Raw genomic sequence first — 18,028 nt, forward strand, 5'->3', positions numbered from 1 at the left:
TTTACCTTAGTTCTGTTAACCCTTATATTCCTAACTGTAATCATCCACAGATTTTGATCTTACAGTACTAGATAGGAGAGTGTTCCCCAGCCAAACATAATACTCATTTCCATAAAATATTGAGGCAAAGGAGACACAACTTCTTTACATAAAGTCTGTTTAAACATTCCAACTTTCAGGACTTCCCTGGTGATCCAGTGGTTAAGTATCTGCCTACCAATGCAGGGGACGTGGGTTCAGTCCCTGGTTGGGTAACTAAGATCCCACATGCCTCGGGGCAACTAAGCCTGCAGGCTCTAGAGCCCATGGGCCATAACTAAGACTCCATGCAGCCAAATAAATACATAAATAAATAAATAAATATATTTTTTAAAAACACTCCCAACTTTCATAATCCTATCAATCCTTACATTTTTTTTTTAACTCTCTAATTGTAGCCCACATCAGGACTTCACCAGGAACTTCTCCACTTCCTGACTAAGTTACCCACTCTTGTGCAAAAGGCTTTAAGTCCCCAGTAAGGAGTCAAGCCAAGGAATCCTGGCCTTTTGTCAATCTTTGCCTTGATTAGATAAAGCAGTTGCTGGTCAGGTTTGAATTCTTCTCTAAATTCCATTGGTTGGGACTTCCCTGGTGGCACAGTGGTTGAGACTCCGTGCCCCCAGTGCAGGGGGCCTGGGTTCGATCCCTGGTTGGGGAACTAGATCCCACATGCATGCTGCAACTGGGAGTTTGCATGCCGCAACTAAGGGGCCTGCCTGCTGCAACTAAGATCCAGCGCAGCCAAATAAATAAATAAATATTTTTTAAAAAAACATATAACAAAACTCTTAAAAACATAAATAAATACAAAAATAAATTCCATTGGTAACTTTTACCGTTAGTAACGGATTGCAGCACAGCTGCTACTCCACATCATGGAGTAGCCACCCAAGAACCAAAGGTTCCTTGTCCCTCACCTTTTTATCCTTTCTCTTCCCTAACCACATGTTTCCGTAAGCCAGGACCAGGATAGCAAATCCCACTTCTGACACCAATTCTGATATGTGTTTTTTCCACATCCCACCAAAAAGTTCTCCATTTCTCAGCCGACACTGACTGGGTGTCCTACAAATTTAGTTCAATTCTGACACTATTTACCTGGAGATAGTGTCAGATTCCACAAGTTAAGGGCTCAGTCCCACAAAACTGCCCTCACTTCAGACACCAGTTGGAAGTCCAGGCATAAACATAGACAAAGAATGTTCAAAGGACCAGAATAGAGAGTACAGAAACAGACCTATACACATATGGTTGGTTGGTTTTTGACATAAGTTCAAAGCAATTCAATAGAGAAATAATAGTTTTTTCAACAAACAGTACGGCATCAAGTGTATCTCTATCTGCAAAAAAAAAAAAAAAAACTTTGATTCATACCTTGTATACAAAAATTAACTCTTGGGACTTCCCTGGTGGTCCATTGGCTAAGACTCCAAGCTCCCAATGCAGGGGGCCCAGGTTTGATCCCTGATTGGAGAAATAGATCCTGCATGCATGCTGCAACTAAGAGTCCACATGCCACAACTAAGAAGCCCACATGCCACAACTAAAGATCCCTCATGCCACAACAAAGATCCTGCATGCCGCACCTAAGACCTGGCACAGCCAAAATAAATAAATAATTAATTTAAAAATTTTTAACTCTTAATTGATCATAAGTCTAAATACGAAACCAAAAACTATTAAAAGTTTCTAGAAGAAAATGTGACAAAATATTTGTAACCTTGTCTTAGGCAGATTTTTTTTTTTAAACATCTTTATTGGAGTGTAATTGCTTTACAATGGTGTGTTAGTTTCTGCTCTATAACAAAGTGAATCAGCTATACATATACATATATTCCTATATCTCCTCCCTCTTGTGTGTCCCTCCTACCCTCCCTATCTCACCCCTCTAGATGGACACAACACAAAGCATGGAGCTGATCTCCCTGTGCTATGCGCCTGCTTCCCACTAGCTATCTTTTTTACATTTGGTAGTATATATATGTCCGTGCCACTCTCTCACTTCGTCCCAGCTTACCCTTCCCCCTCCCCATGTCCTAAAGTCCATTCTCTATGTCTGCATCTTTATCCTGTCCTGCCCCTAGGTTCTTCAGAACCACTTTTTTTTTTTTTTTAAGATTCCATATATATGTCTTGGCATACGGTATTTGTTTTTCTTTCTGACTTACTTCACTCTGTATGACAGTCTCTAGGTCCATCCACCCCACTACAAATAACTCAGTTTCATTTCTTTTTATGGCTGAGTAATATTCCATTGTATATATGTGCCACATCTTCTTTATCCATTCATCTGTCCATGGACACTTAGGTTGCTTCCATGTCCTGGCTATTGTAAATAGAGCTGCAGTGAACATTGTGGTACATGACTCTTTTTGAATTATGATTTTCTCAGGGTATATGCCCAGTAGTGGGATTGCTGGGTCGTATGGTAGTTCTATTTTTAGTTTTTTAAGGAACCTCCATACTGTTCTCCATAGTGGCTGTGTCAATTTACATTGCCACCAACAGTGCAGGAGGGTTCCCTTTACTCCACACCCTCTCCAGCATTTACTGTTTGTAGATTTTTTGATGATGGCCATTCTGACTGATGTGAGGTGATACCTCATTGTAGTTTTGATTTGCATATCTCTAATGATTAGTGATGTTGAGCGTTCTTTCATGTGTTTGTTGGCAATCTGTATATCTTCTTTGGAGAAATGTCTATTTAGGTCTTCTGCCCATTTTTGGATTGGGTTGTTTGTTTTTTTGATACTGAGCTGCATGAGCTGCTTGTAAATTTTGGAGATTAACCCTTTGTCAGGTGCTTTGTTTGCAAATGTTTTCTCCCATTCTGACTGTTGTCTTTTCGTCTTGTGTATGGTTTCCTTTGCTGTGCAAAAGCTTTTAAGTTTCATTAGGTCCCATTTGTTTATTTTTGTTTTTACTTCCATTTCTCTAGGAGGTGGGTCAAAAAGGATCTTGCTGTGATTTGTGTCATAGAGTGTTCTGCCTATGTTTTCCTCTAAGAGTTTGATAGTGTCTGGCCTTACATTTATGTCATTAATCCATTTTGAGTTTACTTTTGTGTATGGTGTTAGGGAGTGTTCTAATCTCATTCTTTTACATGTAGCTGTCCAGTTTTCCCAGCACCACTTATTGAAGAGACTGTCTTTTTTCCAGTGTATATTCTTGCCTCCTTTATCAAAGATAAGGTGACCATATGTGTGTGGGTTTATCTCTGGGCTTTCTATCCTGTTCTACTGATTTATATTTCTGTTTTTGTGCCAGTACCATACTGTCTTGACTATTGTGGCTTCGCAGTATCATCTGAAGTTCAGGAGCCTGATTCCTCCAGCTCTGTTTTTCTTTCTCAAGATAGCTTTGGCTATTCGGGGTCTTTTGTGTTTCCATACAAATTGTGCAAATTTTTGTTCTAGTTCTGTGGAAAATGCCATTGGTAGTTTGATAGGGATTACATTGAATCTGTAGAATGCTTTGGGTAGTATAGTCATTTTCACAATGTTGATTCTTCCAATCCAAGAACATGATATATCTCTCCATCTGTTTGTGTCATCTTTAATTTCTTTCATCAGTGTCTTATAGTTTTCTGCATACAGGTCTTTAGTCTCCTTAGGTAGGTTTATTCCTAGGTATTTTATTCTTTTTGTTGCAATGGTAAATGGGAGTGTTTCCTTATTTTCTCTTTCAGATTTTTCATCATTAGTGTATAGGAATGCAAGAGATTTCTGTGCATTAATTTTGTATCCTGCTGCTTTACCAAATTCATTGATTAGCTCTAGTAGTTTTCTGGTAGCATGTTTAGGATTCTCTATGTATAGTATCATGTCATGTGCAAACAGTGACAGTTTTACTTCTTCTTTTCCGATTTGGATCCCTGTTATTTCTTTTTCTTCTCTGATTGCTGTGGCTAAAACTTCCAAAACTATGTTGAATAATAGTGGTGAGAGTGGGCAACCTTGTCTTGTTCCTGATCTTAGTGGAAATGGTTTCAGTTTTTCACCATTGAGAATGATGTTGGCTGTGGGTTTGTCATATATGGCCTTTATTATGTTGAGGAAAGTTCCCTGTATGCCTACTTTCTGGAGGGTTTTTATCATAAATGGGTGTTGAATTTTGTCAAAAGCTTTTTCTGCATCTGTTGAGATCAAATTCTTAAATATGCACAAAAGTATGATCTACAAAAGAAAAAACTAGGGACTTCCCTGGAAGTCCAGTGGTTAAGACTCCACACTTCCACTGCAGGGGGTGCGGGTTCAATCCCTGGTTGGGGAACTAAGATCCCGCAAGCCACACAGAGCAGCCAAAAGAAAAAGAAAAAGAAAAACCTGCGAAATTGGATGTGAACAAATCAAACTTAAGGACTTCAGCTTTTTGAAAGACATTGTCAAGAAAATGAAGAGTCAGTGCACATACTGGGTCAAAATTTTCAAATCCCATGTCTGATAAAGCGTTTGTGTTCAAAATATAGCATGTACTCTCAAAACTTAATGATAAGAAAACAATATAAGAAAATGGACAAAAGAGTTGAACAGACTTTTCACCAAAGATTTACAGATGGTAAATAAGCACCTGAAAAGATGCTCAATATCATTAGGATAGATGTATAGATCAATGCAATAGAATTGAGAGTCCAAAAATAACCATGCATCTATGGTTAATTGATTTTTGACAAGGGTGTCAAGACAATTCAGTGGGGAAAGAACAGGTTTTTAAACAAATGGTGCTGGGAAAACTGAGTAGGCACATGTAAAGGAAAGAACTTTGACCCTTACCTCATACCATATACAAAAATTAACTCAAAAATGGATTACAGGCCTAAGTATAAGAACTACATTTACATATACATAAGCATATAAAACTTTTAAAAGAAAACATAGGTATAAATCTTTATGATATTGGATTAAGCAATGATTTCTTATATAGGATACCAAAAGCATGTGACAAAAGAAAACTAGTCTAATTGGATTTAATAAAAAATTTTAAAACTTTTGTGCTTTGAAGGACACCATCAAGAAAGTGAAAAGACGACTCCCAGCATGGTTGAAAATATTTGCAAATTATATACCTGATGAGAGATTTGTTTTCAGAATATATAAACACAGTAGTAAAAAGGAAAATAGCCCATTTTAAAAATTGGCAAAGGATCCAAATAGACATTTCTTCAAAGAAAATATACAAATGGCCAATAAGCACATTAAAAGAAGTTCAGGACTTCCCTGGTGGTCCAGTGGTTAAGACTCCACACTTCCCCTGCAGGGGGCAGGGGTTTGATCCCCGGTCGGGGAACTTAAGATCCCGCATGCCACAGGGCGTGGCCAAAAAATAAATAAATAAAATTTAAAAAAATAAAGATACTGTCATGATGGCAAAAAAAAAAGTTCAGCATCATTAGTCATTAGAAAAATATAAATTAAAGCCACAGTGAGGTGTAAGCCACGTTATACCTGCTAGGAAGGCTGCCTATAATCAAAAAGACGGACAATGACAAGTGTTGATGAGGACATGAAGCAACTTTCTCATTCATTGCTGATGGGAATGAAAAACTATACAACCATTTCAGAAAACAATTTGGTGATTTCTTATAAAGTTAAACATACATTTATGGATGGATCTAGAGACTGTCATACAGAGTGAAGTAAGTCAGAAAGAGAAAAACAAATATCGTATATTAACGCATGTATGTGGAACCTAGAAAAATGGTACAGATGAACCGGTTTGCAGGGCAGAAATTGAGACACAGATGTAGAGAACAAATGTATGGACACCAAGGGGGGAAAGTGGTCGGGGGGGAGGATAGGCGTGTAATGAATTGGGAGATTGGGATTGACATGTATACACTGATGTGTATAAAATGGACAACTAATAAGAACCTGCTGTATAAAAAAATAAAATAAAATTTGAAAATAAAATTAAAAAATAAAAAAATAAACATACATTTAGCATTTGCCCATCATTTTAGGTATTTTCTCAAGATCCAGGAAATGAAAAGTTCCCAAAAAACTTGTGAAAGAATGATTATAGCATTTTTAGTCATTGTAATGAAATGCTCAGGGAGAGAGAACATCCAACAAATGTCCATCAGTACAATAACATTAAAACATGTGACGTACTTAATGCAGTGGAATACTTCTCAGCTTAAAACAACAAAAAAAGATTACATACAGGTAACAACTTGGAAACATCTCGAAAACATCATGCTGAGCAAAAGTAGACAGACACAAAAGGTTACATACTGTCCGTTTATATGAAGTTCTCGGCAAAAGTCCATATCACAGAAATTAGAACAGTGGTTACCTGGGATGAGGGGTTCAGGGGAGACTGACTTCAAAGGTGCACAAGGAAACTTTTTAATTGTTGAAAATATTCCATATTCTGATTGTGTTGGTGGTTACAAAAGTGTGTACATTTGGCAAAACTCATAAAACTATAGATTAAATTAGGTGTGTTTTACTGTGTGTAAATTAGACTTTAATAAATATGACTAAAACTAAAAAAATAAACTTTAAAAGGCATGTGTAAAAAAAAGGCAAAAGGAAAAAATATTTAAAAATAATGAATACTGCATGTATAGTATGACTGCTATTAAATTTTTATTTATTTATTTATTTTTGGCTGCGTTGGGTCTTCGTTGCTGCATGCAGGCTTTCTCTAGTTTCAGCGAGTGGGGCTACTCTTCGTTGTGGTGTGTGGGCTTCTTGTTGCAGTGGCTTCTCTTGTTGCGGAGCACGGGCTCTAGGCGTGTGGGCTCAGTAGTGTGGCTCAGGGGCTCTAGAGCGCAGGCTCGGTAGTTGTGGCACACGGGCTTAGTTGCTCCGTGGCATGTGGGATCTTCCTGGACCAGGGCTTGAACCCGTGTCCCCTGCATTGGCCGGCGGATTCTTAACCACTGCGCTACCAGGGAAGCCCTAAATTTTTTTTTTAACATAGGAAATGCATAAAAGCGTAACAGTACCCATCTTACTCATGATTTGGGGTCAAAGAAGATTGTCTATGTCTTATGGTTATGATTTTTATATATATTATATATATAATATATATATATATATATAAAATGGTATGTGTATTATCTATGATCTATGTCTGGGCCTTGTAGTGTAGGCATAACATCATTACAGAGATATTTTTCAGGCTCTAACTTATGTTAGTGAGCAATAACAAAACAGCTTAAACTTAAGCAAAACATAAAAATTATTCCACAAAAAAACAAATTAAGTTTTTTAAGGAAAGCTCTTTCTCCTGTTTTCTTTCAGCCTCAAGGTATTGCAGCATGCTGATTGAGGAAGGAGGATTGCAGCATTTATACAACATCAAAGAACATGAACAGACTGATCCTCATGTCCAACAGATTGCTGTGGCCATTCTGGACAGCTTAGAGAAACACATTGTACGCCATGGAAGACCACCTCCCTGTAAAAAGCAGCCCCAGGCCAGACTAAATTGATAGCTATAGGTAATTGGATAATTGAATCACAGAAATTCTTCTTGTGATAGGTTCACTTGGAATATCTTACCCTCTCTGATGTTTTGGGGGTTTCTACAACAAGAGTCATAAAGTGAGTATGGGATTGATAATGTACAGTACTGCCCATGTGAACAGTCTCTGATTTGTTTTGTGATTTTTAACTTATTAGATGAGAAGAGTCTCTTCCTTCATTGCCTTTTAGGAAAATTTCCACATCCTTCAGTGTTTGAACTTAACTGTGCTTAAAATTCTACAGTTTTATGGGGAAGTTTGCACGGACCCTTAGGCCAGACTTTTCTGATCTTACAGTCCCTTCAGTCAATTTGCAGCTTCAGATAAGCTGTTAACCTGATTTCTGGCACTGCTTCGATTGTAAATTTTATATTGCTTCTGTATAAAATGCCTTTATTCTCTGTCTGTGTATCTTTTATAAGATGTCCTTCTTAGTGTGAAAGAATGGAAATCTGAGTCCTCTCCTTGTGAAAGCTACTCACTGGCTGGTGCCCGGATGGCTGGCAGAAAATATATTAAAAAGAAAAACTACTAAGGGAAAATAGAGTTTAGGAACTGGGAAAAGGTCTGCTCTTGTGGTATATAGTTTTTAAACTGGGACTGGCTAATCTTCTGGAGCCCACCTCTCCTGAGGCATTGCGCAGTAGCTTGTTCTTCATATTTATTCCTGGAGGCATGGGCTGCTGCTTCCTACACAGACTGCTGGTTACTCTCTAGAAATATTTCCCCAAGCACCACAGTATAAAATATTACAGCATTCTGCGTTAGAGTTTAACTGTCTGAATTTCTTTATGTCATATTGTTGTGAAAATGTGAATTTTACAAAAATCGTCTCTTGCTCAAACAGACCATCCTTTTTTCCCTCTATTTCAAAGTCATTCTGTTCAGTGGAATAGAGACTACCCATGGTATTACCTGCTCACTTAAAATACAATTAACAACAGAAGTTAATTTTCTTTTGCTTCAGACTACATGTGTCTTAATATTTTCATGTTGGGGAAGGATATCCACATCTCACTGCCAAAAGTAAACAAGAAGAATTAGACTATTGTTAAATGTAATGATTCTAGTTGCAGTGCATAAAAGGAAATATTTTGAGATGGGTTATTTTTTAGACAGTTGCCTTTCCTTTAAGAGAGTTGTTACAGTAGAGTAAAGAATCAGTTATCAATAATGGCAGTTGGGAGGCAGCAAGTCACCAAGAGAGTTATTTTCCATTTAAAAAAAAAAAAAGGCGAAAGATTTATACAATCTGAAGAGAAACCAGAGTATCCATCTTAAATTTTAGTTTGTGAATAAAGTTAACCTGCAGTCTTAGATGACTGCGTTTTTTTCATAGATGGCCAAAATGTTTTCAATAGAGATTTTAAATAATACGTTTAAAATCATGATGATTATTCAGAAGCACTTTTATTTAGAAAGGAGCTGGCTTATTAGTATGCTGATAACATTTTTGACATACACATTTCATACCACTATCGCAGTAGTCATACTTGAATTATTTGGTACTCCTTCACAGGAGTGAAAGCTTAAACTAAATGAAAATAGATATTTAGAATCATTATAAACCATATTAATTCTGACTTAACCGGTTTAAGGAATTTTTATAGGTGTGAGATAAATTTTCACAGATTAATTCTATTTCAGAGGAAATGGAAAATTCTTTTAAAAATTTCCCACTTTTTCTGGGTTTTAAATATCTAAGGCAAAATGTAGAAAATAGGATGGCCTGCAAAAGCTTGGAGTCGCTAGCTATGTAGACCATTTCTAGGTCTTCTAGCTTGTGTAGTTAAGGAAAAGCCTATTTGAGAAGTTTGGCTTCAAGTTTCTATTGTATCCTATTCAAGACAAAAGTACATGTTCCTTCTAGGCTAGTCCTAGGTTTTTGTCTTTATAAATTGTTTTCAAAAATGGCTAAAAATGTATGGAAAACAATAAATCCCTTCATTACTCAGAATAACTTGTTCATAGATGAAGACTCAAATATATTTAAATTTAAATTGAAATTTACTACTTTGAGCACTGGTAATGGCCAGATACTTTTGAGTCTTAAAAGCAAAATAATTAGGCACATCCCAAATACATAAAAATTTTAGTGCCTCTGTGCTTGGGATGGCTGTTAAAATTGTGTATCTAATTACGGCACAGAATTGTCTATAAGGTCTTGAATCTGGCTACAGTACAGTATATATGTGTATGTATATATACATATATACATATGTGTGTGTGTGTATATATATATATATATAAATTGAAATTATGTGGTGTAACTGGCCTGTCTCTACAGAAAGACTCTATTAGGCCTCCCGTTTGCATTTGTACACTAGAATGTAACAGAACTTGGTGCCTTCAAGGGTTACCTCTTCAGTGGCTTAGAGGTGCTGTTTCAAGCACAATTTAGACTAGGGTTGAACCACTCATTGCTCAAATCATTGGTGTGCTCAGATATTGCAAATTATCACTACATCAGTCCACAAGCAACAGCAAGGTTTAGATCTACTAAAGGAAAAAGGAAATGGAATTAGACTTTTTAAACTATAATGATGCATGTAGGTATTATTGAGTAAAACAAGAACAGTCTGAAATTAAAGCAAAAATAATTAAGGTATCTCATTCTTGCCATCAAGTTTTGCTGTTCTCTTTATACTCTAAAAAATCATTTTTTCCTTTTGCAGTTGAAAAGAAACATAAATCAAGTAGTAATAAGGGGTTAATTTACTCTCTGGCCAAGGACTCAGTTGTTACTGATCTTAGTTGAGAATTTAAAAAATCATATCAGACTCACAGATCCAGGAATTGACCTTAAATATTGCTGCTCCTCACCCTTGGACAGAAATGCCGTTTAGTGGCACTAGTCAATTTAAGTGAATTACCCAAGGTGGAGATGAATCCCACAAAGCAACTATGGGAATTTAATTTCATGATATCTTTTGTTTGCAAGCCTCCAAAGAATCAAGGATTCATGTTTTAAAATATCAGTGCTGTATATCCAGCCTAGGAAGTTGATCTTGCTAGTGGGACCTTTTGAGTTGGCCCTTTTTCTCCCCAGTCACTTTCATTTGGCTATATTTTAAATTATGCCATGGTCAAGATAGTATTGGGCCATCATCTAGACCTTTGGAGCACATTTTGATGAAAACATATTTTATTATAGTTCATTATGTGCTAAATTAGGGTAGAATCGATTAATGAACCGTGGTTTGTGCTTAGTGCTTTAAAATGCCTGACACCCACCCTGTCCCCCCATAGAACAAGGTGCAGCAGTACCCAAGATTGAAAAGAGGTCATGAGTAGCCAGGAAAATAAACTTACGGTGTTGTATATGTTGAAACCCACCCCTCTCCTGCCCTCTAATGGTATGTTTACATTATTTGGTTATTGTGCAACTTTTGAGATAAACAGTATTATTAAACTGAAGGTGTAAGTTAAAGGCAGTATCATACTGTTGGCTGACGTGGGCAGTTTTATCTGTATGTTACTTATTTGGGGGCTTTATATGGCTAGGGCTTCAGAGTAGTGTTCCGAGATAGCTTACAGAGAGGTTTGCGAACTTATGGTTTCCCTCTCAAATCCATTGTAGCAGTTTCAAATGACTGTGTGGATATTGGATATTTAAATTTTACCATTTGCTTTGTATTGACACATTTTTCATTTTTTGTATTAATTCACGAACTGTTTATTTAAGTAATAATGCAAATCCAGACTTCATCCAGTGATGAAAACAGCGGTATGATAGGAAATTTTGCTGAGTGTGCTTTAAATGAGTAATTGCTTTATCTTTTTTTAGTATTTCATAGATTTTGTGTGACATGTACACTCCTAATTATGCATTCTTCGGTTTCCAAATCTTAACCTAACACATTCTTATGTTAACTGATTGATAGCCTAAGAGAGAACTTTCTCTGCCTGTTTCTCCCCTCCCCCAATTTTTTTTTGGTAAATTATGGGAAAATCAATGCTATTTCTCATTTCTGTGGATGAAGCAAAGCTCCTTTGGACAGCACAACCTAACTTCATAGCTAGACAGAATGGCTATCGAGAATATTTAGAAAATCCAAATTTATCAAATTATGAGAAATCATAAATGTAGTTCATTAATAATATGTGCTTAATTTTGAACTTATTTTGGAAAATTGTTCAAATTGGGTTCTTTTAAGCTTACTTTAATCAGCTTAGAAGCAAGAAGCTACTTTGCTAATGAAAGCTGAGACATACTTTCCTAAAAGCAGGAAATTCTTGAGAGCATTTAAAAATGGGAGGATGTTATGTCAAGATTTATACTCAGATAATCTGTAAGAATAAAATTTTTAAATCCCTGACTTTTGTACAATTCCCACTGTCAAATTCTCACTGACTTGTGAGTATGGAAAAAGCTATCTTTTGCTTGAATTCTGATGGAAGAGTTTAACTCCTTTCAAAGGTTATGAAAAATTCATTGGAAAGTGTAATGTGTATACATTTCAAAGGCTGTCGATTGTCTGGACTGAAGGCACTGTTCTTACTGTGGGCAGATGAATGGGAGTGTCCTGTACATGAATCATGCTATGTTTTAAATCAGGACATCACTTAGGTATTAATGTTGTGTATACAGATTTTTGTTTTGGGGATTTTTTTTTTTTTTTTTTTTTGCCTAAATAAATGTTACAAATTTTATGTAAAGTGTGTCTCGTCTACATTTATTCTGGGCATTTGGTTTAAAATTTAAAACTAATGCTGAGGGCTTCCCTGGTGGCGCAGTGGTTGAGAATCTGCCTGCTAATGCAGGGGACACGGGTTCGAGCCCTGGTCTGGGAAGATCCCACATGCCGCGGAGCAGCTGGGCCCGTGAGCCACAGCTGCTGAGCCTGCGCGTCTGGAGCCTGTGCCCCGCAACGGGAGGGGCCGCGATAGTGAAAGGCCCGCGCACCGCGATGAAGAGCGGTCCCCGCACCGCAATGAAGAGTGGCCCCCGCTTGCCGCAACTGGAGAAAGCCCTCGCACGAACCGAAGACCCAACACAGCCAAAATAAATAAATAAATAAATAAATAAAGTAGGGGGGAAAAAAAATTAAAAAAAAAAAAACAAAAAAAAAACTAATGCTGCAAGATTCAGATTCCTTGGTCATCCATTTGTAACTTGCTTTCTGGAAAAGGCCAGTGGTTTCACTGCAGAAATTTCTAATTTTTTTGCAGGACCTGGAACTCCATTCATTCATTTCATTAAATACCTATGCTAGGTACTATTTATGTGTTGGAACTTGCATAATTTATAAATCCTTCAGAGAACTTAAGAGTTTTATGGAGAAGAGGAAGTGTCAAATAAACAGATAAATATTACATAACATTGTATTACAGACCAGTCCACGGTACTTGTTATAAAGCCACAGAGACTATACCTAATCCAGACTGGGCACCCATCAGACAGCCCAAGAACACTTCCTAGAGAGCTTATCTAGGTTGACAGTCATTCACACAACTATTGAGATAATTAACTGATATAATATATATTGTATAAGTGCATTTAGTGAGGGAGATTACCAAAAAACAAAGTATAAGAACCCCATGACCAGGAAGAATTCTTAGTGACTTTAGTTTCAGAAACGTCATTTTATAGTTGAAGAAACTAAGTCTTAGGTAAAATGACCTTGCCCAAATCACACAGCAAGTCAGTAACAGACTCTGCATTACAATTCTTATTTCCAAATTTACAATCCAATGGGTCCCCTCTCCCCCTATTATTGCATAATCGCATGAGATTGCTTAGCTCTTAGGCAGTATGTGATTAAACATCAAATGAATGGTACAGAAAAGAATGTGCACCAGATGGTCAGAAGTGGAGGTTGACCATCCTTACAGATGGTGTAGGGCAGCATTAGTGTTTAGATGCTATAGAATTGTTAATGAATGGTCACTACAAATACTACTGCTTCACTAATACACAGACATGAGATTAGATGTGTTAGAGTGATAGGGTTTTTAATAGTTTTATTATAATTTTTATAATAATTATTAGCTTTTCTTAACCTTTTATTGTCTCCAATAATTCACTCAATACTAACATGGTATTACTATGGGCCATACATACTGAGGAAGATAAATACCTTTGGCCAATATTTAACCAAACAAGTTGTTGAGCTGTGTTGTCTATAGCCTATCTTCAAAAAGAAAAAATCAAACCTTCCTCCATTCTTCCCCTCCCCCACCCTTTCTCACAGTTTTTATTATGTAGATCAACCCAGTCTCTTGGCTAAATTTAAATTTCTTCCTTTCCTCCTGATTATCTTTCCACCTCCTATTCCCCATTCTTAATCTGCATCATAAGACTCCAGTGCACAGCTCTGAGTAACTGCATAACTCCTCAAATTGAGAGGAGTAGGTGAATGGCAGAAACCATGAGCACTCACATTAATCATTTTTGTCTTTTTATAATTTAAGATTCTAATGCAGTCTGAAAATTCAGCCTATAAAAGAGCAAGTCATAGGGTGGGCGTATTGACACTGAGCTCTTGGCTTCCAGAAGCCAGACTTCACAGCAGGTTTGGGAAGATGACACCAGTGGCCAGATGTTGCAGATGAATGGCTTACTCCTGTGCATTCAGTATGACAGCTGTTTAAAATCATCTTGCAATGACTCAGTCAAGGACTGTCACTAAAGAGTGTCTCTCCTAGACTGTGATGAGGCAATAAGAGCTAAGAACAAAAAAACAAACAAAAAAAACCCCTCAGCTCTCCTGTTACTTTACATCAAAACACATTATAAAAGGAACTATTTTCAATGACATACCTAGAGTGTGATTGTCATATTTGAATGTGGAGATTAAGGAGTTACCAAACACATTTTCTACCTAATTCTTGGTCTCATCAATTCAGTCTTAAATAAAGCCCTTCGAAACTGGATATATTATGAGTAATGAGCCAAGTGCTGTATTTAACCCTCAAGCATCTTGTAAGGGAAGATAATTATCCCCTATTTTACAAATGAGGGGAAGCCTAGTGAGGTCAAATGACTTGCCTCACATCACACAGATAGTAGAGGAATTTGTAGATTAAACCTAGATACTGTTTTAACACCAGCATCCCCACTCAGAAGAATCTTTGCTGCTTTGTACAATCTCAGTAGTGATGTCTTTGAATTAAAAGACAAATGTATAATCAAAAGCCCTCTGAAACTGGTTCATGAAATAAACCACATTATTGTTTGTGAGTACTAGCAATGGATTTAGAGTCTTCTCTTCTAAAGACCTATAGGAACAGATCAACTATAGTTTAGGATTTGGGGTCAATTACCACTATGAGCCAAATTCTATTGTAAGGGGTCTATAATTTCAAATAGCATTATTCAGTACATTCCAATGCAGTCAGAAAATACATCGAGGCAAGCACTATGCTAAGCATTTTTTTTTTAATGTATATTTTTTCAACTAAGCCTTGGAACAGCCTTGTAAAGAAGATAATCATTACATTTTATGGATAAGGAAATTGTGAGGTATTAAATAACTTTGTCAAGGTTACAAGTTATTAGGTTTCAGAGTCACACATGAGACTTAGGTCTGTCAGACTCTGAAATCTATGCTCTTAATCACTGTGCTATAAAGGGGAAAAACCAATTTTACCATTAAGGACAATCCCAAATCCAATTTAACCATTAAGGCCATTCCCATGCACACTTTTGGCCTGTCTCAAAGAATGGAGACCATTGACAGCTTTCCAAGTTTATGATTTTCAACCTCACTGGCCCTCAGTGTCATTATTGTAGTGGCTCCTAAAATAAAACATAAGATTTTACAAATTTGGGGAGAAGACTTCCTCCCCAAAATAATGGGGCTAACGAGACCAACAACCCATGAAACTGATATACATAGAGATTACTTCAATGTGAAAACATCTGAACATGGCTTATCTAACTAGTATAGAGCTTTAGGAGAGTCAGCTGCCACAAACCCCATTTCTAGGGAGGTCTCCAATCAGAGAGGCACTGACCTTGGGCATCAGGACATTTCTAAATAATTGTACAAACAACACTCATAACTTTCCATCCTTCGAAGCCCTAAACCAACTCCCCTGTCTTACTAAGCCAGTATGTAAACCTTTCCCCATAGCTGTTCGAGGAGTTACTTTCTCTATGTAGGATATTCCACTGTGTGTAATAAATTTTTCTCCGGTTTATCTGTTGTCAGTTAATTTACAGGTCTCCTTCCACTTCCAACAATCGGACCTAAGTTAGTAGAGGAGTTTTTCCTCCCAACAGGGTTCACAGTAAGTTCATTAAAAAAAAAAAAAAAAAAAAATCGTTAAAACCAATAAATAGGAAGACATAATGTCAGAATAAAGGACAGTACTTTAAATGGATGCATGTAGTTTTATATGTATCACTTGTACTTATTTTACTCATTTTTCTGCCCACCTGTGATAAAGACAACAAGAGTCTTTGGATCAGCCTTAGGGAACCATTTCCTAAGTTAATCTGGTTCCCCAGGAGTGGTTTCTCTTTCTTCAAGTTCACTACTTCAGTGTGTTACCTTTTACTAATTAAGCTAGTAAAGAAGGAGACTAGTCAAGAGGGAGCTCTCTGAACTCTAGGCTGCCCCTCCCTAAATAGAGGCAACCTTTTCTTTAGGGCCATTGATTTGTACTCCTCTGTGGTTCCAGTTTATTTCCTAAGCAGTCTCTTTCTATGATAATACAGGTTTTACTGCTGATCACTACAGTCGGAGAAATAAACCAAAGCTGCAGACATAGATAAGACAAAGACTTAGTAGCTAGTCTTTGTGTTTCTGATGCCCAGAAAGAGACAAAGACTTGCTCAAAGTCACAGAGCTTCAAATGACCCTTAGAAATCATCCTGTCTACTTGAGAACACAAAAATAACACATGGGGTGTTAGAAAATATCTTAGATTTTGAAATTCTGCAAGTTTGGTATTATTCTTTATTTACCTCACTTTCCAGAAGAGGAAACTGAGGCTCATAGGTTAAGTAACTACCCAAAGGTAAGGTGGAGATGGAATCTGAATTCAGGCTTTTTTGACATCAGAGCTCATGATCTTTCCCCTATACTTCATGCCAACAAAGCGAAAGAAATTTTACAAAGTCCTTAAAGAAATCCAACCATGATTTAAAGAAATCTTGACAATGGTTTTCTAATTTCATTTCAGAGGTTTAATTTCTTGAAACTTCCCAATTTCTATGTTTCTGCACTATCCTTCCCCTACCTATTCTTCAGAGTTTTCAGGAAAAGGGTGGGGCATGTCAGTGAAGGCTCTCTAAAGGAAGTGACATCTCAGTGAGATCTGAAGGATTAATAGGAATTACTTAGTAGGGGGAGGTGGCATGGACAACAATGAATGTGCAAAGGTACATTTCTAGAACTGAAACAATTTCAGTACCTAATTTTTTTTTTTTTAATTTATTTTTGACTGCATTGGGTCTTTGTTGCTGTGTGCGGGCTTTCCTTAGTTGCAGCGAGTGGGGGCTACTCTTTGTTGTGATGTGCGGGCTTCTCATTGCGGTGGCTTCTCTTTGGTGCAGAGCACAGGCTCTAGGTGCGTGGGCTCAGTAGTTGTGGCTCGCGGGCTCTAGAGCGCAGGCTCAGTAGCTGTGGCGCATGGGCTTAGTTGCTCCGTGGCATGTGGGATCTTCCCGGACCAGGGATTGAACCCGTGTCCCCTGCAATGGCAGGCGGATTCTCAACCACTGCTCCACCAGGGAAGCCCAGTACATAATTTTTTTAAAAATTATTTATTTATTTATTTTGGCTGCACTGGGTCTTAGTTGCGGCATGCGGAATCTTTAGTTGCGGCATGTGGACTTCTTAGTTGGGCATGCATGCAGGATCTAGTTCCCCAACCAGGGATCAAACCCAGGCCCCCTGCATTGGGAGTGTGGAGTCTTACCCACTGGACCACCAGGCCAGTTCCAGTACATAATGTTATAATGAGAATACTGAGGGTTTAAACTAGAAATGTAACCAGGAGCCAGATCATGAAGGACCATCTAAAACCATCCTAAGACGTTTGGATTTTATTCTGAGGAAAATGGGGATCCATGGAAGTGTTTTAAACTGGGGAGAAACGTGATCAGATTTGTGTTTTAGGTAGAATACTCATTTTAGGTGGGTAAAAGACTGGAAGGGATGAGTCTGGTAATGGGTCAATTAGGAGCATGAACTAAATCCTCAGAAACTGTTAAATTGAAGTGGGAAACTGGAGAATAAGTAGCGGATGGGCATAGAGGAGTTAGGGGAGGAAGAGGTGGAGGCAAAGTTTGTCACAAAAATTTGCCCTTCTCTGAATAACTGCAACCTTGCCTCTGATTTTGGAGACAAACTTCCTTTTACAACTACAATTCATTTTTTGCAGGTAGCCATTTCATGTATTTTTTTCAACAAATATTATTGACCACCTTCTATAAGGTAGGCACTGTTTTAGGCCTGGGGATAACAAAGTCCTTGCCCTCATGTGGCTTATATTTTTTTCCTAGTGGGAGGGAGCAGAAGATAAACAGAAACAAAATAAATGTATAGCATGACAACGTTA

The 18,028-nt window shown here is 37.4% G+C and overlaps 1 protein-coding gene across 1 annotated transcript in view; it reads left to right on the forward strand.

Annotated features, from left to right (window-relative positions):
• Nucleotides 1-12,132, forward strand: part of ZYG11B (zyg-11 family member B, cell cycle regulator) — an 82,452-nt gene extending 70,320 nt beyond the window's left edge. Inside the window, exon 14 of the mRNA XM_057554874.1 lies at nucleotides 7,293-12,132. Coding sequence (XP_057410857.1) covers nucleotides 7,293-7,483 — 191 coding nt within the window. The 3' untranslated portion in view covers nucleotides 7,484-12,132. The remainder of the gene's footprint in view (nucleotides 1-7,292) is intronic.
• The last annotated feature ends 5,896 nt before the right edge of the window (nucleotides 12,133-18,028 follow it).

The sequence above is a fragment of the Balaenoptera acutorostrata genome, chromosome 1, assembly GCF_949987535.1.
Source record: "Balaenoptera acutorostrata chromosome 1, mBalAcu1.1, whole genome shotgun sequence".
Taxonomy (NCBI): domain Eukaryota; kingdom Metazoa; phylum Chordata; class Mammalia; order Artiodactyla; family Balaenopteridae; genus Balaenoptera; species Balaenoptera acutorostrata.